This window comes from Lissotriton vulgaris, chromosome 4_1 (assembly GCF_964263255.1).
Source record: "Lissotriton vulgaris chromosome 4_1, aLisVul1.2, whole genome shotgun sequence".
In the NCBI taxonomy this organism is placed as follows: Eukaryota; Metazoa; Chordata; class Amphibia; order Caudata; family Salamandridae; genus Lissotriton; species Lissotriton vulgaris.
The window spans coordinates 199,480,548-199,507,600 of NC_141691.1; the positions used below are offsets into that span (position 1 = coordinate 199,480,548).

The 27,053-nt window shown below is 42.2% G+C and overlaps 1 protein-coding gene across 2 annotated transcripts in view; it reads right to left on the reverse strand.

Annotated features, from left to right (window-relative positions):
- SH2D1A (SH2 domain containing 1A) overlaps nucleotides 1-27,053 on the reverse strand; it is a 665,119-nt gene that overhangs the window by 195,319 nt on the left and 442,747 nt on the right. For both annotated transcript variants that reach the window (XM_086966743.1, XM_086966742.1), the window contains exon 3: nucleotides 14,182-14,322. In XM_086966743.1, the coding sequence (XP_086822869.1) occupies nucleotides 14,182-14,322 (141 nt within the window). The remainder of the gene's footprint in view (nucleotides 1-14,181; nucleotides 14,323-27,053) is intronic.

The window sequence follows — 27,053 nt, forward strand, 5'->3', positions numbered from 1 at the left end:
ATAATGTTTAAAAATGTGCATATATTTATGATTGCACAATTTTCAAGTCACATCAGTTTAATTTATGGATGCACTTTATATGTACCACAGTTGTTGTGTATTAAAAGTGTATTTAACTCAGACATGAGTAAAATGTTCCATAAAATGTTCCATAAATGTGTCTAACATTATAAAAAAAATGTGATTAAGACACTCAATACTCAAGAACTTAATAGTCTTAGCGTTTGTCCGCCTAAATAAATAGTGGCTTATAAACTGACAGCCAGGTTGTCTTTTTCTTCTTATTAAAGAATTGTTACAGTAAACCGGACTTAATGGTCGAGTAAATTTTTATTTAACTCATGGTCAAATAGCAACTTTAGAAAGTAGTCACTTTGTTGCCCAAAGTTTTTCATTGAATGTGTACTGTTGAAACAAGACAGCCTTCTGTTCACAAGACAGCCTTCTTTCGGCCTTCCTGGGGGAGGAGTGAATGATTCTCAGAAATGAACACAAAGGGCCTGCTGTTGGAGGAGATGTGACATTTCCCGGGCAGGAAAGCCAAACAGAGTGTAAGCGCAAACAGTAAAGCCATCTTTGAAGGGCAAATGCTGGACACACATGAAAGGGGCTGCTCTTTTATTCTTGCAGACAGACTAGCATTAGGGATGGAGAGGAGATAACAGTTACCAAACAGGTGTGTGTAGTCCCAGAGTGTAGGCTAAGGAGCTTCACATACCAGGAAAAGTATTCTGCTGTCCAGGGAGTTGGCACAATATTGCTTTCCGGGCTAGCTATATGCCAAACAATACATAAATCAGCATATAAAGGATGGGCAACACAATATCCCCCCTCTGAAGCCAGGGTATCCATAATATATAAGGTGAAGTGCTGGAAAGGGAATTATTTTTTAAATTAAATGGCCATGAAGTTACTCGTTGGCAAATGGAATGAATCCCAAGACAGGCATGTATTGTTAATCAAATAAATTCGTGTTGCAACGGGGACAAAAATAGGGAAACAGGAGTACACAAGAAGATAAAAACAAATCATGTATATTGTTTTCATTCAAATAAACCAAAGTTGTAGGGTACAATACAAAAGCAAAATCCCTATGCCCCATCATGACTGTCGACCAAGGAGTAACCTCCCAGGAAGATCTCCATCACTGGATCAGCCTCTTATGCATTGTTCAGCATCTTCAGCATGCCGTATCTCTTCATTAGGACCACTCCATTATAGTCTATGATGGTGTGTCCATTTAGCCTGGAAGTGGACTTGAGATTACTTTGATTGCAAGGTAGCTGTCCACCCAAGCCTCCTTGGACCCTTGGACATGCTCCATGCCTGAGTTTGTTGCTCCAAAGTGGGCCTGAGTAGTACTTTACAACTTTATAAAAGTTTACCGATGTTTGCAATGTTTGACCGCAGGCACAGTCCATTACAGGGATTTGTTACATTAAATGAAAGAGCAGTGATTTTTTGTTCCTTTAAAAATTCATAGTTCAGGAATCCTTCTATGGATTTTTGTGATTGAGATGTCATTTGGAAGATCATATTCAACCTATGTTTATACACTGGCATCAGATGTTTATTGTTTCTAATTTTGTTCCTATTTGACTGTATTTGGTACTTCTTAATGCTTTGCACTTGTTCTTTTGATGAAGCCTGCCTGCTCAGAGCCACAGCTACCCAGGATTGAACTCAGGTTTTTCAACCAAATCAGACTTGACACACTACAGGTGGTGAGTTTAATACAAGGTGAGATCCCACAACGACACCATATAGTAACCCACTTTTCTCACATAGACTTACTACTGTTTCATTGTGGTAGTAGTAACTTAAACCAGTAAAGTTGGCTCAACCCCCATTTCCTGGGTTGGGGACATATAACTCCACACTTCTGAGTAACTTAACACTCACATTTTGTGAATAGTCAAAAGTAGTAAAGGTACTCCAAAGTGCAAAAGTGAATTACAATTATAAACCACTCACAAGTGTAAGTTACCTTTTGTATTGGCCTGTTAGTTGAGGTTTAAGACAGGACAGCGATATAGACACAAGAAGGGAAGTAGAGATTGATGGATCCAACTCAGAGGGCTGGCATGATGGAAAGAGAGAAAGAGTGTAAACCAGATTTGCCCCATACAAGCAACATAGCAAACAGGCCCAGGACAAGTGCTCTGTCACTAAAAGGCATAGGTAATTGGTATAATTCTAATTGGCCAAAACAACCTACCTTTAAGTCCCAGTATATGGTAGGACATGTAAGTTTAGAAACCCCAGTAGACTTAATGCACTTAAGGGTGTACTGCTGTAGTGTCTGATGTCATTTTAAAGCCAGACCTGGTCAGCAGGCTACTTTTCAAAAACTGCATCTAAATTCGAATTTTGGAATTAAAAGTACTTCAAAAGTCCAAAACTATCTTTTTATCATTTATTAGTTCCCCTTAAGGTCTGCCCTAGGTGCCCTAAGGGCCCTAATGGCACCTAGGGCAGACCTTAAGGGAGCAATATGAAAGATGTTTATATTCCCTGGTAGGGAAAAACAGCCAATGTTGTTTTTCCCTATTGTAGTGCTGCTGGACCCTCAGACTAACATGGGAAGGCTTTATTAAATGTAATAAAGTCTATCTTTTAATTGGAGCCAGCAAGCAGTATCATACAAACTATCAAAATATTGGTTAGAATTAATCCCACAACTTTCCAAGGTTGGATTTCTTATACCTATAAACGAAAGTAGTTTTAGGACTTACTATCCTGAAATTACCTAAAACATCCCTATAGCAGCCTCTTCTGATTGGCCAGCCTTTGGCAGCCTGAGCCAAGCTGCTACCTGAGTAGATCTGGAGAGGCCTCGGGTTGAAACAATACAGCCATTTGGTAGCAGGAGATTTGCTTCCTGGAGAAGCCAGAGAGGAGAAGGGGGCTGGGGAGATAAGCTGGGCTTCAAAGACCGAAGAACAGATGTCCCAGGACCCAGGCTGGACCCCAATACTTTGATCCCCAGCCAGGTGAGAGCGCCCTCTTAATTTAGGGGCAGATTAGGATTGCGGTTATTCCGCATCCTCCGGGCCGGCAGAAGGCACCGCCGGCCAGGAGGATGCGGAAAAACCGCAGCGGACCCACAGAAGACCCACCGCCACATTAGGATGGCTGGTGGGTCCTGGTTTCCATCCACAGCTTTTCCGCTGCGGTTGGCTTACAACCGCGGCGGAAAAGTTCTAATATGGTGACGGTGTCTCTCAGACACCGTCAGCCATATTAGGATGGGCTGTCAAAAATGCTTTTCCGCGGCGGGTTTTCCGCCGTGGAAAAGCATGTGTAACTTCACTGCGGGGGCCCCCTGGGTGAAGGGGGGTTGGGGGTGCACATGGGGGGTACCTATGGTACCCCCCTGCATTTGTATGCAGAATTCCGCAGAATTCGTGCAGTGCCTGCCGCTTTCTGCATACAAATACAAAGTATGCATTTTTACCATTGCGGCGGATGCAGCTAGAAGCTGCACCCGCTGCAATGGTAAAAATAGAGGATGTGACCGCCAGGGTGGCGGTCACATCCTAATTGCACAGGAGGGAACTCCGCAGGCCATGCGGAGGTTCCCTCCTACACTATGGTGGCGGACGGACTCAGGTCCGTCCGCCATCATAATCGGCCCCTAAATTAGGACAGGGGCTGAAACAGAAGTTTAGTCAGATCGTAGCTTTTTGAGAACAGTGCATTCTGGGTCAAAAATATGCCACACTTCACAGGAAGAGGTCATAGAAGAGAGACGTAACTTCACCCCTATGGGTTGGGGTGTTCCCCGCTCTCTTGCCAGCCCAGAATGGAGGATAAATATGGGAGATATGCATGAGAATCTCAGAACATTGACTGGAACAGAAGAAGAAGGACTGACCAGCTGGACCGTTGGACCCCACCACAGAAGGTTAGCACTCAAAATGACTGTACCTGCTGCGCTCTTGAGGCTCCACAAACAAAGGGCTGTGCCTGACTCAAATGAAAAAGTAGTGGACTCCCTGATCAGCAACAGGTAAAACAGAGCTGGATGAAGTCACCTGCAAGGCCAAATAGAGGATCACCTCAGCTGACAAGTTGCAACAGGATTCTTCCTGGACTGTGCAAGTGCATTGTGGGAAATTGAGTCCAAGCCACCAAGAGACAATCCAGTCGCTTGGCTGGTGCTACTCTCCCCAAAGGAACCAACAAGGAACCAGATCTGAAAGTTTGGGAACTTTCTACAACATTTCGCTGAAAGGATCTAGAAGAAGACCGGCTCAACATCTAGAGTCAAGCCGCTGTTGTTGACCCGTGAACTAGCCTGACTGCGCGGGTTTGTCCCACTGAAAACTCCAGAGAGCCTCATTGTTGATGCCGAGGACAAAGACTTCCAGAGGCGCACCGAGGCATTGTGCAGATGCAGGCTGCTGTTGTTGTTTCAAGCTCCAGATCCTAGGACCCCGAGGATGCGACGTCAAGAAACAGACTAAGTCTGAGGTAAACATTTGACCAGGATCTAACACTCAGTCTAACCGACCTGCGCGTCATTGTGATTTCCTAAAAGTTTGACTTTGTCCCAAGCCAGAGTGACCAGATAGCGGCAAGAGGTACTTTACGCTTTTTGGCACTAGAGTGCACAATTTTGATTCTATCTTTATAACTTCATATCTCCAGTTCTCTACATTGGATGTTTGTTGTTTTGGTATCAATTAAAGATAGAAGTATTATTGGGGGGATAAATTGGTGTTGGATTTTTATTGTGTTGTATCGTTTACTTATTTACTGTTTTGATGATATTAAATATTTTACACATATCTGTCTATTAAGTTAATGCTGGCTGCTTTTGACAAGCTATGAAGAGTATAGCTAAAAAAGGATAATTTATTGAAACTTTACAGAAACTCATTAGTGATTGTGGTATTATTACTAGTTAAAGGTGAATACTCTCACCTACTAATAATCCACTTTCATACAATTCTCAGATTTAAAATTTGCCCTATTAACATCTCTGACCACCTCCTTATATTAGCTTCTATTGAGCTGTGGTTCATTTTGTTGATCCTTTTCTGTATTTTGATACAAGATTTTTCACAACCAGCGACCTAGAATTTATTTTTAAGATGAGCAGTATTCCCATGTAAAAGCTCATGAAAATTGAGATGCGTAACGTATAGGTGCCACAGATAAAGCTAGTGAATGTTGTCCTGCCTAGTGCTAAAGTAAAGTATTGCAAATTGAACAATAAGATCATAAAGCTGTTAGACAATCATCTAAAAGTGCACCAATAAAAATTATGCATTCCCACACTTTAAATGATGTAGAAAAACCTATAACTTCTGATAAAATTCAGATGGCGCAAAACACATTTTAGGACGGTTGCTGATAGTTCCTCATGGCACTCAGTCTTATACTGTACACACTGAATTAGGTATTAAGTACATATCCGATTTAGTCGCTGTTAAGCCCCTGTTGTGCTAGGTGAAAGTCTGGTCTAATGAAGAGGCATCTTTAAACCAGGGAGTAAACCAGGATTGCCTTTCACTTAAAAATGCTCTCGAAATTCCATGGCTAAGGTATATAAAGGAAACTCTAGATATTTTTATAAAGTATGACCAACTAAGGAAACAGGATAAAAATCTGGTCAAAGATTTATTTCTTAAAAAAGCCATGGTAGACCGAGAGAGCATGGAATTCAGAAACTCTACTGTGAGAGGATTTGCCTTAGTTAAGTCAGTACAGGGTATGAAGACTTATCTCTCCATTTTAACCAGTGCCCATGACAGATTTTTAATCACCTTTTTAGATCAAATATGCTCCACCATCTATTGGTATCCCATTGAGGTTTTGTTCAGCGTATAGAAGAGAGAGGTCCCTGTGGCTGCGACAATAGGTCTCCACAGGATACCTTACATTTTGTATTTTAATGTAAATATTATACCCTTCCCAGGCGATTGTATCTCAAACCCTACTTAAAAGAAATGGGGTGTAGGCAAGCTCATGTAGCACTTTTACATTTGCAATTAATGTCAAATGATCAAACCCTTTTTATTATCAGTTTTTTAAGAGCACTATTTAAATCAAGAAACTTGTGACAGTACTGATGTTTAGAGGGGTCTCTGTTTGTTTGCACTAATGATCTTAATGAATGTGTAACAGTCTTTATTTTTTGTATGTGCATTTTTTTGGACTCATTTTAATATAATTGTACCAAGGCCAAAGACAACCTTGGATGTTGTATACCTGGACGATATGCTGTTAAAAAAATTTCTGATACTGTTTTTAACTGTGGTGTCTTTTATGGCTGTGATTACTGCCGAATAAAGATTATTATTGAATTGAATATAACTTCTGACAGTAACATTGATGGCGTTTTCCTTATTTTTACAATAGACCTTATACCGTGGAATGGGAAAATAGGGTAGGATGCGAAGTTGCTCGATGGACTGTGAAATGCCTGGGTGTTATTTGTGCCCATTCTTCAGTCACTGTTCCTTTGAATGTATGTTCAAGGAGTCCATGCTAACACCTTTAAGAAACCAATTTAACAACCTCATTCTTCTATGTAATTGCAAAGCAATTCACTTAATGATTCATTTCATATATCTGAGTCAGGTTATCTGAAGGCAACAATAAATTGTTACAGGATATAACCAACCTCAGTGTTAACACATCATAAAGCCTGAAGTACTCACTGGTATATGACTTCAATGACCCTATGCATCAGGCGGGCAACTAGAGCCAAATTCTGGAGGGTTGGAGGGGGGGGGGGGTATGCTGAAAAAGATTTTGGGGGGGCTAATTCTTCCAACCATAGGCAGAGTGGTTCTAAGAAGGGGTGAAAAGACAACAAAAGCCTCATTAACAAGTAAATTGTATTTTAAAGACCTGTGAAGTACTCGGGTGTGGCTGCAATTAGAGTGACGCCAGCCCGCAAAGCTCTATCAGCCCGGACTGACACACATAACGGGGGGGGGGATGAAGCCTGGTGAGCCCAATGGGTGTTGCGTGCCTGCTATGCACTGGCCTCTGCATAAATCTCAGTCCTGGTCCCGCATCACTGAGCACATCTAAGAACCACGGAAAAAGCTGTGTTCTTTAGCCACTGACGTTGCTCAGACATTTAGTCCGGCCCTGATTTTCACTCCAAACTGAAAATCTCAGCCAGGTAGTAGGGTCTCAGTTTTTATCAGTTCTCTGGGACCATGTGTCAGCAGTGATCTCGGCACCCCAAAAAAAGAGATCTACCTTTCCCCTCATCCAGTCCTGCTACTTTCTTTGCAATGTGTTAAGTGAAGAATCGCATTTATAAGTGGGGAATAAAACTACATATAGAATGCGCCGCCATTGTTAAGGTCACATACATTACAGAATAAAACGGATTATAAATTAAGGAACTCAAGATGCAGACAGTGGACAACTTTGAATTAACATTGCACCTTTTCAGCAGCAATTTGCAAAGTAACATAAATTCATGTTCAATTTTCACACAACACAATCCTTGATTTTCTGTTAGGTTTTATAAATAGCTGCCATGAGACTCTGTATAACAGGTAAACAAATATTATTGAGAGCCAAGATACCCGTGAACGTGCGCTTTAAAATTAGATGTTATGTTATGTGTTATGGTATAAGTGACACTTTCATTCACTATTGTCTCATTAGCGAAGAGCAATTTTCCTCCTGGGACTTGTGTCCTCATACTTTCAACTTTCAACGGGAAGTTCAAACCTATATTTTACAACTTGATAAGTGTTCTTATCTTAAACATGCAGGACATATTAGGGAATGCACAGAATGTAGGGTCTCTTAACAGCACAGCCTATGCACAATTTTTGGAGTTATTGTCAGAAAATGTAAATACTTTCTTTTTCTTTCAAGCTTACCTTTTAAGGACGCTGGTAGCACTGTCCTGACATGAACCTTTACTGTCTGACTCACCAACCTTTTCCAAATGTACAGACCTCCTGAAGGGCTGCTTGACACTGAGTCCATGGCACGGTGTCTATTGCAGCACCAGGAAACAGTGAGGATCGGTACAGGGATAGTGTTATAGCCTGCCCCAGGCTGCATACAGACCGACCGCAACCCACACCCATGTTGATAATTAGCTTTATTGAGTTTTAAAACAATGAACCGATGATGCATAGTACAGCAGAGAACATTGTAGCCCACATCTATCACCCAAGTTGAGCTAAGCATCCTTCTCCTGGGCAAAAGCTGCAGCAGTTCCAAAGCAAAACCTAATCTAAACATCAGTAATCTACTAGTAGATGGATCACATCTTATAGTGGTCAGGGCCTAGATGTCCAGCTAACAGGGCGCTAAGTCCAGTATTCAATTCAATTCAATAATAACTTTATTCGGTAGTTTTAAGAAAAACACCATAAAAGTTCACAATGAGTAAAATACAAGTATTACAAAATATAAAATCATTAAAAAATACGTTTGTTAAAAAGTAATTAAAACGAGCAGCAACATCTCAGTTTATGTAAGCTTTTCAGTTTTAAATTAACCTACTGTTTTCCTGTTAGCTAGCTTTCTTTCAGTTGTGCAAAGCAACGGTATAGTTTATGCTCAGAGATTTGTACGATGACGTATACAAAACTTGAGAAAAAGTGCAATCGCTTTGGCATAATTTACGTTTTCAAGGTACTGAAGTGCCAGGTATGCAGGACGACACTGTCGTAGGCCCCAGAATTTCAGGATGGGCAATATCCAACGTTTACGGGGTTCAGTAAAAAACTTACAAAATAACAGTGTGTGGATAGTTGTTTGTGGGGACTGCAGATCACAGGGGCACATAGAAAATGTAGATGACCAGACATTTTGCTTTGGAAATGCAACCATTAAATGAAAGAGATCAAATCTGAAACGGGTGAGCAGCATTTTTTCATATTGTGTTAGTTTGAAGTTCAAATAGGGTTCTGCATTAAACACAGTCTGCGCTAGTAATGAGTGTTGGACAGATGGTTTGTGGATCTCCGATAGTAATCGTACCTGACCCAGATAAAGAAGACATTCCCTTTTTAAGTTCTTTTTGGGGATTTCTTTTATCAATAGTGGATGATCAAAATACTTCCTGTAACCTAAATCTGTTAGTAGCGCTTTGACGTAGGACAGCCATTTGATTTTCTTATATTGATCCAGTTTTAGGATGTCTTGGATGATCGCCCTAGTCAATTGACACTGTTCAGTAACCCATATTCTACGCCACAGCATTATTGGCTGTAGTTTTATAATGTCAGTGACGTAGTCAATGCCAAGCTCTGTGTGGCAGGCAAAAGTCGAACAACTTTTTGGTACCGCCAACAGATATCTCAAAAAAGAGTTCTCGATTTTTTGTATTGAGTCCACATTTGCAAAACCCCATATCCCCGCCCCGTATGTTGCCGTACTTAGGCATTTTGAGTTATAAATTTGTAACAGTTCTTTGGGTGGTCGCTGCCCCAGTCTTTGTGAGAAGCTTTTTAGAGATGATGTCTCTCGAAGAAATGACAGTTTCCTTGCGATGACAGCTGGATTCCAGTTGAATTTTTCATCAATAACAATCCCTAAGTAGGGATAGGTTGTAGTCCTATCCACATGTTCACCCTGTACATACAGTTTCCTATTTTTTGCGTTTCTTTTCTCCCCTGCATGCATTGTGTAAGTTTTTTTTACGTTTATCTTCAGATTCAGGCTTGCCATGAAGATGGAGTATCTATTCAAAGCCTGTTGTAGTTCAATTGGCGTTCTTGCTAAAATGACAGCATCGTCGGCATATAGGAGCGCTGGTATCTGCCGACGTGCTATCAAAGGAAGATCTTTGCTGCCTTGGAGCATGGCAGCCTCCAAGCCATTCGTATAAAGGGTGAATAGAAAGGGGGCCAGTACACACCCCTGCCTGACCCCCTTTTCCACCCTAAAGGTGTCCGTGAGCTCGCCTCTCACCCCGAATCTTACCCTGCCTGTAGTACCTGTGTACAATTCTCGAAGAAAGTCCACTATTGGAGTAGGAGCTCCCATCTTCAAGATGATGCTCCACAGCGTTGAATGTGCCACGCAATCAAACGCTGCGGAGAGATCTACATATACCATGTGAAGGGTAGAGCCTTTAGCTTCCACATATTTGCCCGCCAATAAAGACAGATTTAGGGCCTGGTCAACGGTTCCTAGCCCCTCCCGGAAACCATATTGTAGGTCTGAAATGATTCTATGGTCAGTGGCCCATTCCTGGAGACGCTCAAGGAGTATTCTTCCTGCCATCTTTCCTAGCGAGTCCAGGAGGGAGATCGGTCTGTAGCATGATGGACTGTTTCGATCTCCTTTTTTGAATATTGGTACCAACGTCGATGTTCTCCAAGAATCTAGAAGGCCCACTTCAGTAGTGGCATTGAGGACGTTGGTTAATAGGGGAGTCCATAAATCTGGGAGGTGTTTGAAAATATCGACGGGAACGCCGTCCGGTCCAGGGGCTTTGGCTGTTTTTGAGAATTTTAAAGCTTTTTGAACCTCTTCATGAGAGAGCTGAAGATTTATTGGGTAAGTGATGTGTAACGTAGGTTCAAGTTGGTCTATGTCTTCTATCTGGTCTTTAGAGAAGACTTTTGTAAAGTGTCTCACCCATTCTTGTTCGCTTATTGCGACATCAATAGAGGGGGAATTGTCTTTATCTGTTAGAAATGGGGAACGGACTACTTGCCAGAACGTAGTACTGTGTTTTAGTTCTGAGCTTTGGGTAAGGCGGGACCATAGTTCGGCTTTTAATTCTTTTTTCCAATTATTTAGGGCAACCGTGTACTCCTTTCTAAGTCTACTAATTTTGGCTTTGTCCCTATGGTCACTATTCAGGGCTTCCTTTAAAGATGAGGATGCTTTTGTGCATGCTGTGTTGAACCAGCCTTTCTTTGTGTTAGGGTTTAGTTTGTACGTCCTGGTTAGTTCCTTTTGTATACTTTTTAGGATTACCAGGAAGCTCTTTATGACTTCCCTTGGTTGTGTAGTGGGGTCCAGGCAGTTTATAATGTCAACTTGATTGTGTGTGACTATTTTTCTGGTTGTTGTTTCCTTATCAATACTACCCCACTTCAGTGTATAGCCGTTCAAGGAGCCTAATGCTAGCTCACGTTGGTTTAAGGCGGTCATGGTATCATATGATTTATTTATTTTTATTTCAGCAAGACCCATAGCTATTGGAAAATGGTCACTCAAAGGATTTTTAAGGACCTCAAATTCTTCTATGGCACGTCCTGCGGATGTTGTGATTAGTATAAAGTCTATAAGGCTTGTTAGACCTCTTCCATTAAATGTGGGCTGGAAAGAGACAGGTGGAGTTTTTATTTCGTTAGCGAAGCTGAGATCTAATTCAGCCATGAGTTCAGTCATTATTTCCCCCACATTAGAGTGCGTGAAATGCGTGAGATTTACGTCAGCCTCATCACTGATCCCACATTTATTGTTATTGCTGTTAGTACATAGGTGAAGATTGAAATCTCCTCCCCAGATTACCGTGAATGTCTGTTTAATATATTTTGTACGTTGTTCTTGTAGAATTGCCGAAATCTCTGGGAGAAGAGAAATCATATCTACCTCAGCTAGATTATTATAGAAATTGACAATTAGATAAAGTCTTTGTTTAGTGACCTTTATTACTATGATCTGAAAGTTCACATCGAGTCTTAGGGGGAGTACCTCATCCACAGGAAGGGTGTTTGTAATATAGGTAACCAAGCCTCCACTGTTTCTGCCAGAGATTGATTTCTTTGCAGGTGTCCAATAAGTTTTAAAGCCCACCATGTGTATTGGGGTTATAGCCCAAGTTTCCTGAAGGCAGATACAACCGCTCAAATTGATCTGTCTCAGGAAATCAGGGTTTGCCTTTTTTGCGGAAAGGCCTGCAATATTCCAAAATATGAAATGGATCTGCACGGTATTTGATGTGGGGTCAGCAGCATTGCTTATATCAGGTGTCGGATCTACAGCCTCCTGGGTAGCGGAGGCCGGTCGCTCCGTTACCAAAGCATCTATCTTATGATGTTTTGTTATTGGACAGTTAGCTATATCAGGAGTTAAAGTAGACTGGGTTGGCTTTTTTTCAGGGATAATACATGTTATAGATGGTAGAGTCATCTCTGTATTAGAGGGTTGTGAGAGGTCTCTGTTCAAGTGCAAGTCGGGGAGTCAGTCGTTAATATCTAACCCAGAAAGAGCATTAAACCTGTTGTAGGTCGGAATATTATAAGGAGTGGCTAGCGGTAAGGCCGCCTGCCTCCATCGGTTGTCTCCATTCTCTCGATAAGAGATTTCAGAGAGATAGGGATGAATAGCAGGAGGTATGAGTGTTTGACTCTGGTGCCACTGTACCGATCCTGTTGGATAAAGAAATTTAGGATTCTGGAATGGAGTGGAAAGAAAAGAATCGGAAGGAAAGGGGTCTTTTGGAAACGCATTCATAGGGTTAGGCAAGATGTTATTGTTTGTATTTAGAAACAGTGAGGATCGGTACAGGGATAGTGTTATAGCCTGCCCCAGGCTGCATACAGACCGACCGCAACCCACACCCATGTTGATAATTAACTTTATTGAGTTTTAAAACAATGAACCGATGATGCATAGTACAGCAGAGAACATTGTAGCCCACATCTATCACCCAAGTTGACCTAAGCATCCTTCTCCTGGGCAAAAGCTGCAGCAGTTCCAAAGCAAAACCTAATCTAAACATCAGTAATCTACTAGTAGATGGATCACATCTTATAGTGGTCAGGGCCTAGATGTCCAGCTAACAGGGCGCTAAGTCCAGTATTAATTGTAATACTTCATACACCAAATATAGTTCTTAACTCGTGAGATGCACTCAGGTCAGGTATCTCCAACAAGTAGCTCAGGAGCTACTGGTAGCTCCTCAGCTGCTACTAATGTCCTTTAGGATATTGGCTGCGCTTAACTTCAATCACAAAATGCAGGAAGGAGTTAGTGCTGCATACCTCTGAGTTTTAAGAGTGGCAGTCAGACAAAAAGCACACCTGTAAAGCACCCTACCCCCCAACAACGGCACAGAGCATGATTGGCCTTACTGGTCCTGTAACATAACTGATCTCTATGGGACAAAGATGCAAGGTGGTAGGTTATACAGCAGCCCCATGCTATTAGTCACACCGTGTATGTGAGCACCTGGAGAGGAAAGAAGGCTGCCATTGGCAGCTGAAACTGTTTGAGTGCAGCACTGTAGGTGCTGTGGTGTGCGAGATGTGTGAGGAAGTATCCGGTGTGAAGAAGAAATGGGGCTGGAGTGGGAGTGGAGAGATTTAAGGGCCTAACTGGAGGGTTCAATGCGAGATATGTCCATGAGATAGTGGGAGAAAGAGAGAGAGAGAGAGAGGGAGAGAGAGAGAGAGAGAGAGAGAGAGAGAGAGAGATAGAGAGAGAGAGAGGGAGAGAGAGAAAAAGAGAGTTTGTCTCCAAAATACTGTTGTGCCAATTTACAAAGACATTTATGAGTATGTGAAATAGTACTTTTCCCGTAATCAATAGCAACTTTGTAAATTGGCCATATGATCTTTAAACTAATCCTAAATTAATGATTTGTGTTCCATTTTTAGCGTTATTTACATCTCACACATATCACAGGCTCTCGTGAAATCGTTTTTCGTAATCATCTCTATTAAAACTATGAGGTAAATTCACAAAGACATTTATGAGGGCAGGAAGTTGTCCTACAGGGGTACTACTTTGAATGTTTATAAAAGCCTTTTTGATTTGGGGCACTAGGTTTTCTGAGTATATGTCATGTTTATTTGAGTATCCAATGTATATTACGTGGTGCACAATGCATGAATTTCAACCCGCACAGTACATTGTTGCTCCTTAAGGGCCAAGATAATACATGTATGAATATCAATTTGCAGCCTGTGTAGTTCTGTATACATTGTGTTAATTTCTTTAATCAATTTTAACGTGTTAGTATATATTATGTGCACTTATCCTTAGAGGATACAGATTTGAAGAACTTGAATTATGATCCAAGGCCCACCTCAATATAATGACTGCTTTGTGCATTTGACTCAGGAGGGAAATGTAAATGTATGGATGGTACCCGTCAATAACAAGGATTTCGCTTACTGAAGTCCTATAAATTAAATCCTTTAATTCAAGCGCTATAACAAAAAAGGCAATGTATAACATGCTGTGAGTGTACAAAAAGCTTCAACGTAAAGCTTTAGTTACCTTGTCCTGTGCATGCTCGGACGATGGATTCTTCTCTACAGGGTACATCAAAGGCACAGCAATACCCTGATCCGGTTTCTGATAAGCCGCAATTAGGTTCTTCATTTTACGAAAAAATCTTTTGCTGACCCCTGGTGCAAACTGCAAAACAACACATCAAACCTATCATTTAGTAACATCTATTCTTGTGACATGTTCAGGTCTTAAAATATGATTACTTTCTTTCAGAAATGCCCATCAGAGCTGCCACGGCGATTGATAAAGTGGCACATTATCTGCCTGTGGAAAAGACTGGAACATTACAAGGCAGAGAGCACTGACGTAGCAACTCAAATGATAGCTTTTATGCCAATTATCAACAACATTTAGTTAATGAAATTGCCAGCCCTCAAAATACCTACAACGCTGCATACTGCAGTTGGCGCCAATATGTCTTGTTCAGCATGTTAAATTGTTAAGACATATTGGCTCACTGTGTACTTTGAGGAGGTTAAGAGCCACATGTTTTGTTAACAGACAGTAGTTGTAATTGCCATTGTTATTCTGGAGTGAGCTGGCGCTTGCCCATATGATAGCATATTCTTGAAAGGGCAGTTCACGTTTATTTCATTTGTTTTGAAGGGAGACACCAGCAGACTGAAAAAGAAACAATGGCAAAGCCAACCTTTTCTGCTCTTAAAGGCTCTTAAAGGCTGCAGTATTGGTTTTGTCAATGCTCTTTTGCATTGGCATTCTGCCAAAATGGCTTCTGGTGCATCAAAACATATACAAACACATGAGTCATAAGTCATGCACACACATGCAAATACATGGATGGCATCTTGAAATGGGCTTTCTATTAGAAACAAGCCATTCCAAGATGACCACTGCTGTGGACACATGCATTGTGGTACATGTGTACTTCGGGCCTCAGGTTAGCACATGAAGTCATTCCAGGATGGTCTCCGATGCATATGTTTGCAAGCGCATTGGTCATAATGCTTGTATGACACATACATTGTGATCCATAAGTGTGTGTGCGTCATAATGAACCAGTGGCTATGTTGCCATTTTTAATTTGCCTTTCCAGCATAGTTATCAGCCATTTTAGAGTAGTAAATTCGGTAAGAAAAAGTAAAAAAGGAATGAGACAGGACTGCAAACAAATGAAGTGAATGTCCAAAAGCACTTTGCAGCTGCCTTGCACTCATAAATATATTACTAGTAATAATATCAATTGTTGGACCTGACATTTCTTGTGCTCTCTCCTTTCAACATGGTAACAATGGCATACACCCAACTGACATTTTTAATTTACTTGTAAGACCCTAGTAAAGCGGTACTACTTGTACCCAGGGCCTGTACATTTAATACTACTAGGGGGCGTGCAGCAGTCATTGTGTCACCCACTCAAGTAGCTCTTTAAACATGTCTTGGGCCTGCTATTGTTGGCTGCATGTGCATTTTTTAACTGCCATTTGGCCTGGCAAGATAAAACTCTTTCCAGGCCCAAAACATTCTTTTGAAACATATGTCACCCCTAGGGTATGCCCTACATAGCCCATATGGCAGTGTAAAGTATATTTAGAAAGATGGACATGTACTTTGAAGTTTTACATGTCCTGTTAGTGAAGACCTCTCAAATTAGTTTTTCACCACTGCAAGGCCTCCCTCTTGCTTATGATAACATTGGGTTAACTTATTATATTTTTATAAATGATAACTTTCAATTGGGAGCAGGTAGGATTATCAAATTCGGTGACTAAACAATTGTCATGTAAAGACCCCTTTAATTGTAAAGTTGGATTTTAAGGCACAATTCTGAAAATACCTCTTTTAGAAAGTTGGCATTTTCTTGTCCTAACCATTTGTTTACCGGATGACCTGACTCGCTGAAGCTGCAGTTGGTCTTTGTATATTGCTCTCAGACAGAGAAACAAAGGGCCATCAGGGCTGGCAGAAAGGGCCATTTCTGAAGGGGAGGAGCTGTCAAGTACCACACTTCCACATCACAAAGTCTCTACCTGAGCACAATCCCTAAGGGTTTGACACTAGTCTATTGTGACCCCAGACAATCTGAGACTGGGATAAGCAGGCAGGAGCTTCCAAGCATCTCTGGGACATTATCCTAGTTCAAAGTGGGCACCCCCAGACCCAACTCTTCAGTACACCTCTGGGCCTGTGGAAGACTCAGGACTGTTGTGCTGCTCTGCCAAAAGAATACAACTCTGCTGCCCTGCTGCCTTAATGAAGGACTAGACCTGCATCTAGATTCAGAACCACTAGAGTAATTCCAAGGGTCAATTGGCTGGCCTCCTGATCAGAACCTCAGGAAAAGAACATGCTCCAACAACGTTGACCCCAGCACCAGGACTCTGCCAGTTTTGAGTCCTCTCCCCCCCAAGTGGTGCCACCCCATTCCTGTACCCTTAGACGTGGGCCTGAAGATGCTCTGCCAGCCCTGCTGTTGTCCTATGAACGGAACTGATGCATTGCCATGGAACTCTTCGCAACTACGCATTTGAACTGCTGCCGCGCACACATTCCAAGTGCAGGACTCCTCATCGCAGTCCGTAGCCTCATTGTAGTCGCCCCTGTGTGATGCATCAAGGTCAGACTGAACCTGTGACTGTGTCCTGGTCGGGCATGACCATATAAACACAGTTGGTGCTTTATGTTTCTAGACACTACTTTTACTCAAAGTTTAAAAATGCAGAACCCCAGTTCTTCTGATTGGACTTTTGTCAATATGTTCTCAAATCATTTATTAAATGTAACTCTATTTTTCAAAATGTGTGTGGGATTTTTCTTGTGTTGTGTTTTCACTTTTGTAATGTTGGAATTGCTGCATAAACACTTTACACATTGGCTCTAAGTTAAGCCTGACTGCTTTGTGCCAAGATACCACAGTGTTAAGCACAGGTTCATTTGGGGTTTGTTTGTGTTTCACCTGGACAGAACTTGAGGTTTGTGCTTGAGTAGAGTTTCATCCCCTTAATCAGTAACCCAATTTCCATAAATATTATTATTATAATATGAATTATAATTATTAATATAAATCATTTAAATGGGGAGCTGGATGGAGGAACAAGTTGGGGGAGAAACTAAGGAAAGATATGTACTCACATGCACTCCAATGGAGTGCTGAAAGACAAATAAATAAGTGTCCCCTCAAGTCAGTAGTGAAATGATACAACATAATAGACAACAAATCCATCCTATCATGAACTAGCAGCTGTCCCAATGCATACTCCAAATATTCTATTCCATTCTGAAAGCACTTATAAATCGCATAGTTATCCGTAGGCCTCTCAACGATAAGAGTGCATCACAGACATTTTACAAAGATCTGTTTTGGAAGAGCCACATTTTCAGTAGTTTACGGATGGAAGTTCTTTTTTAACAGAGCGAATAGAAAGCAGAAGGCTATTTTACAGCTTAGTGGCATTAAATGAAAAGGCTCGCCCTCCCTGTCTAGCTTTCTTAATAGCAGGGACTTTAGTGAGAAAGGCATTAGTGGAGCGCAGCGATCTCGCAGGAGTGTAGAAAGACAGCAGGGGGTGGGTGATCAAAGTTCCATTATCACAGAGAGCCCTATGGGCAAATTCAAAGTGACTTGAACTTCATCCTCTCAGCCACAGGAGGCCACTGGAGAGATCACAGAGCTTGTCGGGAAGGAAGATGTCTCGGAATATGATGCAGCATCTGAGCAGCTGCATACTGAACTATTTGCAGCCTCTTTATTGACGCTTTAGGTGATCCCAGATACAGAGAATTGTCATAGTCCAGGCCGGAAAGAATAAACAACTGGACAACCAGTCTTTAGGAAGTAGGTCGCAGAAGAGGAATAATTTTGCGCAGCAGCTTAAGCATCCTGTAGCAGTCGGCGGCCTATTTATCAGCTTGGGAATCAAATTGAAGAAATACATTCAGCCACATTCCCTAAGCTCTTTATAACCAGTTTGGGAGCTGTAGGAGAACCAAGGCAGCTGGGCCAAGCCAGATTGAAGGGTCGCTTGGAGTTATTGCCCTGGATCATCAGCTCTGTTTTGTTTCCATTAGGTTTAAGTTAGGAGCTCTTCATCAAATTAGCGACCAACTCTAAACATGGATCAAGGGACTGGGAGACTGAACCATAGCTTTTAGAAAGAGAAAAGACCAATGGTGTATCGTCTGCGTGAGATATTATGGAGATCCAAAAAGGGAGGACAATGTCAACAAAGGTCTCATGTAAACATCAAACAGAGTGGGGCTCAATTTAGAGTCCTGAGGTAATCCACATTTGAGGGAGCAAATGATCAATGTGCAGTCATCCTGGAAGGTTTGGAAAGTCTTATCCACCAAGAAGGACCTAAGCCAAGCGAGGGTGGTCCATTGATACCATATTTCTGTAGTCTATCAACTAAAATATGATGGTTGACAGTATTGAAAGCTGAGCTATAATCAAGAAAGATTATTTCTGTAGAGCCTCCCTGATCCAAGAGCTGTTTAGCTTCTTCTACAACTACCAGAAGAGCAGTCTCTGTACCATGACCAGGATGGAACCCAGTCTGTGTGTAATGCAACAGATAATTTTTCTCTAAAAATTCTGAGAGCCTGAGGTTGATATGCCTTTCGAGTATTTTACTAATCCCAGGCAGAAGGCAAATAAGACACAAATGTCTGAGATCGACATGGTCGAGGTTGGGCTTTTCCAAGATGGGTTTGACCATGCCATGTTTCCATTCCACAGGAACAATTCTTGTGGTTAACAAGAGATTCGGTAGTTCAAGCAGGGTGGGAAGAATCCCCACTGCAGCTCTGAAATGAAAACAAGGGAGAGCCGTATCACAAGGAGAGCCAGATTTAATTTTGCTCAAAATATCGACAAAACTGTCTAAGGTCAAAAGCAAGAAAGGCAACCAGTTTCCTGATGTTGGTGTCTGACACATGTTCCATGGAGCCAGCCATGTCAGAAGAAGGAGACACTTGGAACATGTCATAAATGGATTGGATTTGCCTCTGGAAAACGTTTGCAAGGTCGTTGCATCTGGCGGGAGAGGGTTCCAGAGTAGGGCTGTAAGAGGAAGGCTCTATATATATGTGCAGTGATGCATTGGAAGCAATAGGTCTGCAACAGTAAGATGCAGCTGTCTGTAGCTGGGACCTAGGATGATTAACCCCTGCCTTTATCCACAGTGTGGGAAAAAGGGTTGTAATATGCTTATTCAACTTTGAGCTTGTAGTCCTGGTTCATGGACTTTTTTACTGCTTTCCTTTTTCATATGATTGTAGGCAGCCAGAGATTAGATTTATCATTTCCTACAGAAACGGCTACATTTGCTCTTACCACTCAACTATAAATCAGACACTGCAACCTGCCCCCACTCTGCAGTGGGAGCAGCTTGCAGTCCATCGTCCAAGCTGATTTCCTGTATTGTCCAAGAGAGTCTGCATTAAAAGATCATGGTAGAGAGCCTCTAGTAGGAAGAAAATGATCTGAGCATAAGAAGGAACAGCTGATAGCCAAAGCTAAATGAAAGCTCATGAGATCGACGTGATGGTCATTCTCAGTCAGTTCTTTGTAATGGAAGGTCTTTAAATCAAAAGTCACTAGCCACAAATGGGCTATAGCCTTTTGAATTGGATCATTGGAATCCTTTGGTGAAGAACTCATAAAAAGATGATATTTTGATTTAGATTCACTTTTCTACCTGGAGCACAGCACATGCATTACAATTACCTAAAACAGGCCTAGGGTTTCTTTGGACTGTGCCACCATATGACAAATTTGACACATTATTAGCAGTAGCACCACTGAAATCATCCGAGCATGACCTATAGGGAAACATTATAAGTGAAATTGATTTTGGACAGAAAATCCCTGCCTTTTCCGGAGCTAGAGATACTGTTGTCTCAGTTTATCCAGAGGGGCAAATATTCTCCCAATCACATGTCTTTGGAAAATAACATGGGGTCAAAGCATTTATCTCTCTTGGCCACTTCCTTCTGAAGTTTTACCCAGTGATTTTTTCCACTTGTAATTCTGATGGGGATAGTTAATGGCCCCATCAGGATTACCAGGGACATTTAGGGTGAGGCCACTAGTGGAAGTGACTATACATGTAGAGGATCTTTTCTCATTGCATCACTTATAGTTCTGCTGGTGAGCTTTCTCTCAATTGGCTGCACCTGTTGCATAAAAGCACCTTGAGAAAAACACATTGAACATTTGTCATCACATAGAGAAATTCAGAACACTAATTGATAGGATACAAACTTCTTAATTGCGGAGGATGAGATATATACACAACCCTCTGCCCTGTGTTATCAGTATGGAGGACGTGACGCCTTGTCTCCCACTGAAGGGAGGACACCTCTGTGGTGCTTCAAGTAGATTGTTTTCCTTTTTTATCTTCAGGTTACCCCAATCTGCCCTCAAGGGAGATGTTGGGGGGGGAGGGAAGTTGGGAAGACCTGCTAGACTCCAAAGGTCATTTATTTATAAAAAGAAATGGGGTGTTGGTCGGCCTACCCAGGCATTGAGCTGTACCCCCACCAATCAAGACCCTAACCATCTTTCTGCCTCCCCGTGAGAGGTTGAAGAGGGGTGCAGGTTGGCAGGTCAAAGCATTTGGCCATATCCCTAACCTAGTTTAATGTTTGAAAGCCAACCTAGTAGAATCTATGCACGTCAACCCACTCGACACTCCCCTGAGTGTCTAGTTTTCAGAAATGTACGCAGTTAACAGTATTCCCTGGGTCCTAGTTGATCCCGTATCAAAATAGTGCAACAACACACATTGTTAGAATGGGTCCATGTCAATGGCCACATTTTAATATTTATATTTTGCGTTTTGGGGCCTTTACTTTTTTGCGGGAGCTATGGCCTGCAACACAAGTCAGATCAGCTTGTATTAGAAGAAGATGGGAATAGTGGGTGGTAGTAATTTTGTGGATCCCCACAAATTCCAGGACTTTTACTCCCAGAGATAATAGGGAAATCCATAATTTTAGCCACATTTTGATATTTGCAGGACATTCTTGGTAAAAAAAACATAGAGGGATCCATGTCACACCACACTGGCCTCTGCAGACAAGTCTGTGTTTATACAGTATCTCTTAGTGAACGCCATGCCAGGGCCCTAATACTGGATCAATTTTAACAGGAAAATACATATGTGTCCTTGTTGAATCTTGAGGTCTTTCCTGTTGCAGGCAATAGGCCCAACCACATCCACCCTGGCCTCTCCTCTATGTCGAGATTTCAGAAATATCTGGGTTTGTTAGGTTTCCCCGTGTGCTTGCTGAGCCAAGCTCCAAATTCCAGGTCAATTTCAACAGGAAAATAATGGTGTTGCTTCCTGCATTTTGGAGCCTTTGCTGTTGTGGGTGAAATGTCCAATCACACAAGTGGGATACCATATTTTTCAGGAGAAATTTGTAATATTGAGTGGTAGTTATTTTGAGGATTATCACAGATTCTGGGATATTCCCTCAGAGATATGTGAGGAAAATCCATAGTTTTAGCTAAAGTTTGACATTTGCAGGGCATTCTGGGTAAGAAAACATAGAGGGGTCTATACAAGTCTCACCACCCTTGACTCCCCTGGGTCCCATGTCTTCAGAAAGGTCTGGTTTTGCAAGGTTTCTGTTGGTGCTGGCCGAGCCAAGGCCCAAATACTGGAGCAGGAAAATCTGTATATGTCCTTTGCATTTTGGGGCATTTCCTGTCGCAGTCAAAAGGCCTAGCCCGAATGTAGTACGATATTTATCTAAAAAAGTGTTGCCACATTGTGTGTGGGAATTTTGTGAATCACCACTGATTCTGAGACTTTCCATCACAGAAATATGAGGAAAGACTGTGATTTTAGTCAAATGTTGATATTTACATGTCATTTTCTGTGAGAAACTTAGTGAGAGTCATGCAAGTTTTGCCACCCTGGCTTCCATCAGTGTCTTGTTTTCAGGAAGGTCTAAGTTTGGTGCTTTTCCCTGGGTGCCAAATGCAAAAACAACAGTTGATGGACAGAATGCCGGCCAAGCAATATAGCATTGGCAAACTGCAGCTACCTATACCTCCAGAGTGGGTCAATTTGAACAAGAACAATTTGATATTCCCTTGTTGATTTGTGGGACAATGGACTCAGGTACACAAGTGTAGTACTATTTTTATGAGGAGAACTGTGAAAATACAAAATAATAGTAGTTTTATCATCATCAATTGGTTTTCTCTCCATTTTTCGATGGCAAAAGTAAGAGAGTGCGCAAGATAGAACACATTAGGCTCCACCTCCTTGCATTTTTCAGTATGCCCCCTGAATCACATGATACTGTGGGAAATCTTCATTTCAGAGCTGTACAAGTAACTACTATTCTTAATCTCATTATCTTCGGCTCATTAAAATAATGCATAGATTTCCCTTATACACATTTTTCAATTTTGAGATTTTACCATGTCAATTGATGCATCGTATGCAAAGAAGAATCATTAGAAGTACAGCTCATTTTTTATCTCTTGATTATACTTATTTTTGGACAACCAACAATATATATCCCTGCAACCAGACAATTGTGATGAGCGTAGTAGTATATTACATTTATAAATCAGCTATGAGGGCAAAGAATTACACATGAGAACCTGCAAATTGTAGTATTTTTAGTAGTACTACAATACTGCTAATAATATACTACAAAATGCTAGCCGCATACCTACATACAGAGGTCAATGCTCTGTCACACCTATCTCTTGCGCGTGGAGATCTCCGACCGACTGCTGAGATCCCCCACATGTAAGTATACATTTTAGTAGTATGTGTAGGATGATTGAGGGGAGTGGCTGGAAAAAGGTGAATACTTACTACAAAAGGGAAGATTGTAAGGGGGTAGTAAGGAAGGGATACAGAGGGGCTTGAGAGGAGTTTAGGAAGTGACATACACCCCGCCACAAAAGAGTAAGCCCCTTTCTATTTACAAGCTACCCTTCTATTGTTACTGTAGCCAAAAGACCCCACAACAGTCAAATGCACTCCAGCATAGAGCTGGACTAAGTCCAGCAGCACAGTCAATAGAAAACAATGGTGGTAGGAACTTAAAATAAAACCTAAAAGGACCTAAAAATAAATTAAATTATTTAACCTATTAAAAAATATAATGGCATTTTATTTCATGTAAAAAGAATTTAAAAATAAAATGTAATTATAATTTATTTTGAAATATTTTATTTACCCATATAATAACATAACACCAGTTAATCTCAAATTTAAATGTAATAAAAATAGTTAAATTATTGTTAATCACTTTTAATATGTTTACATCCACAGTTAACATTTATATCTAGCACAAAAGTATATATAATTATAAAACTTAAATAAACTTGTAAAGTTTTCCCCACACTTTACTACAGGGAAATATCCCCTTCAGTGGTGGAGAACTCTGTCTACATGTTACAGTTAGTAACTTTATATTCTTGCATTAGGCTCCACCCCCTAAATTCAGAGCTTGGGCACACGTAAATGTCCCCTTGCTAAAGTCCGAATTTTGACTCAGGAAAAAATAGTAAAAATTGCACTAAGTGTGACAAACAAGCATTTGCAATGCATTAGGTATCGCATTCACACGAGTTTGAGCTATTGGCATTGTATAAGACAATGCCTTTTATTTATATTTTGGGTTTTAAAACATAAATCAAAGGGATTGTAATTTACATTACTAATGGCTTAAACTCTTGCACATGCAAGACATATTGCATAGCAATAAAGGGCCTTCTATTCCTCTTGTTATATTGAAAATATCAGAGGAAGAGACAGTCCTGTGACGTCTTCAAAGTAGTGATAAACAGTGCAGTGAAGAAGATGTGTAACTGTTGTAAATTACACAGACACAAAGAGTGAAGTGAGAGTTACATATGATCCAAGCTATAAACACTAACAAAGCGCTCCAACACATTTTGCCTTGTGATTAAACTGTCGCGGTTCAGGATAAAGAGCGGGAAGGGGGATTATTTCCTGCCCTCTCTGTGCAGTGTGGCATTGTGTAATGTCATTGCGATCTTTGGCCTAATAAAATCACTCGAGCTGTAGTAGGGCCCTAGCTTCACCACCTGGTGCAGGGCCTGCTGTGCTTTATGGCAGGTACGGAAGGAGGTAGGAATCATCTCAGCTGCAGCTTCGGCCTCGTAAAGTGCCCATGCTACTACTAATGAGTGACAGGCACTGAGGTGGTGGTATTGGTGGTGGTGGGATTGTATTGGTGGTGGTATTGGTGATGGTGGTATTGGTGGTGAGGTATTGGTGGTGGTGGTGGTGGTGGAGGTATTGGTGATGGTATTGGTATTGGTGGTGGTATTGGTGGTGCCATTGGTGGTGGTGGCATTGATGGTGATATTGGTGATGGTGGTATTGGTGGTGGTGGTATTGGAGGTGGTGGTGTTATAGGTGGTGGTGGTATTGGTGCTGGTACTGATGGTGATGGTATCGGTAGTGGTGGAATTGGTGGTGGTAGTGGTGGTGGTGGTATTGGTGGTGGTTGTATTAGTGGTGGTATTGGTGGTGGTGGTATTGGTATTAGTGGTGGTGGTATTGGTGGTGATATTTGTATTGAAGTGGTATTGGTGGTGGTGGTATTGGACTGGTGGTGGTGGTAGTATTGGTGGTGGTGGTATTGGCAGTGGTATTGGTGGTGGTATCGATGGTGTTGGTATTGGTGGAGGTATTGGTGGTAGTGGTGGTGTTGGTATTGGGGTGGTGGTATTGGTGGTGGTGGTGGTATTGGTGGTGGTGTTGATGGTGGTATTGGTGGTATTAGTGGCTGTGGTGGTAATGATGGTGGTATTGTTGGTGTTGGTGGTATTGGTGGTTGTGGTATTGGTGGTAGTGGGTGTGGTATTGGTGGTGGTATTGGTGGTAGTGGTGGTGGTGGTATCGATATTGGTGGTAGTGGTATTGGTTGTGGTGGTATTGGGAGTGGTGTTGGTATTGATGGTGTTGCTGGTGGTTTTGGTGGTGGTGGTATTGGTAAGTATTGGTGGTGGTGGTATTGGTGGTGGTGATGGTAGTATTGGTGGTGGTTGTATTGGTGGTGGTTGGGTGGTATTGGTGGTGGTGGTGGGGTGGGTATTGGGGTGTTGGTGGTATTGGTGGTGGTGGTATTGGTAGTATTGGTGGTGGTGGTATTGATAGTACTGGTAGTGGTGTATTGGTATTGGTGGTGGCGGTGGTATTGGTGGTGGTGGTGGTATTGGTGGTGGTGGTATTGGTGAGGGTATTGGTGGTGGTGGTATTGGTGGTGGTGGTACTGGTGGTGGTATCGGTGGTGGTGGTATTGGTGGTGGTGGTATTGGTGGTGGTGTTGGCGGTGGTGGTTTTGGTGGTGGTAAAGTTGGAGATGGTGGTATTGGTGGTGGGGGTATTGGTATTGGTGTTGGTGTTATTGGTGGTGGTGGTATTGGTGGTAGTGGTATTGGTATTGGTGGTGCTAGTATTGGTGGTGGTGGTATTATTAATGGGGATATTGTCGGTGGTAGTATTGGTAGTGGTATTCGTGGTAATGGTATTGGTTTTGGTAGTATTGGACTGGTGGTGGTGGTATTGGTGGTGGTGCTGGTATTGGCGGTTGTATTGGTGGTGGTGGTGGTGGTATTGGCAGTGGTGTTGGTGGTATTGGTGGTGGTGACATTGGTGGTGGTTTGATGGTGTTGGTATTGGTGGTTGTATTGGTGGTGGTGGTATTGGTGGTGGTATTTGTGGTAGTGTTGGTGGTATTGTTGGTGGTGGTATTAGTGATGGTGGTGGTATTCATGGTGATATTGGTATTGTTAGCGGTATTGGTGGTGGTGGTATTGGACTTTGTGGTGGTGGTGGTATTGGTGGTGGTGCTGGCGGTTGTAGTGTTAGTATTTTTGGTGGTGGTATTGGTGGTGGTGGTGGTATTGGCAGTGGTGGTGGTGGTATTGGTGGTGGTGGCATTGGTGGTGGAATTGATGGTGTTAGTATTGGTGGTGGTGGTGGTGGTATCGATATTGGTGGTAGTGGTATTGGTGGTGGTGGTATTGGGAGTGGTTTTGGTATTGATGGTGTTGCTGGTGGTTTTGGTGGTGGTGGTATTGGTAAGTATTGGTGGTGGTGGTATTGGTGGTGGTGATGGTAGTATTGGTGGTGGTTGTATTGGTGGTGGTTGGGTGGTATTGGTGGTGGTGGTGGGGTGGGTATTGGGGTGTTGGTGGTATTGGTGGTGGTGGTATTGGTAGTATTGGTGGTGGTGGTATTGATAGTACTGGTAGTGGTGTATTGGTATTGGTGGTGGCGGTGGTATTGGTGGTGGTGGTGGTATTGGTGGTGGTGGTATTGGTGAGGGTATTGGTGGTGGTGGTATTGGTGGTGGTGGTACTGGTGGTGGTATCGGTGGTGGTGGTATTGGTGGTGGTGGTATTGGTGGTGGTGTTGGCGGTGGTGGTTTTGGTGGTGGTAAAGTTGGAGATGGTGGTATTGGTGGTGGGGGTATTGGTATTGGTGTTGGTGTTATTGGTGGTGGTGGTATTGGTGGTAGTGGTATTGGTATTGGTGGTGCTAGTATTGGTGGTGGTGGTATTATTAATGGGGATATTGTCGGTGGTAGTATTGGTAGTGGTATTCGTGGTAATGGTATTGGTTTTGGTAGTATTGGACTGGTGGTGGTGGTATTGGTTGTGGTGCTGGTATTGGCGGTTGTATTGGTGGTGGTGGTGGTGGTATTGGCAGTGGTGTTGGTGGTATTGGTGGTGGTGACATTGGTGGTGGTTTGATGGTGTTGGTATTGGTGGTTGTATTGGTGGTGGTGGTATTGGTGGTGGTATTTGTGGTAGTGTTGGTGGTATTGGTGGTGGTGGTATTAGTGATGGTGGTGGTATTCATGGTGATATTGGTATTGTTAGCGGT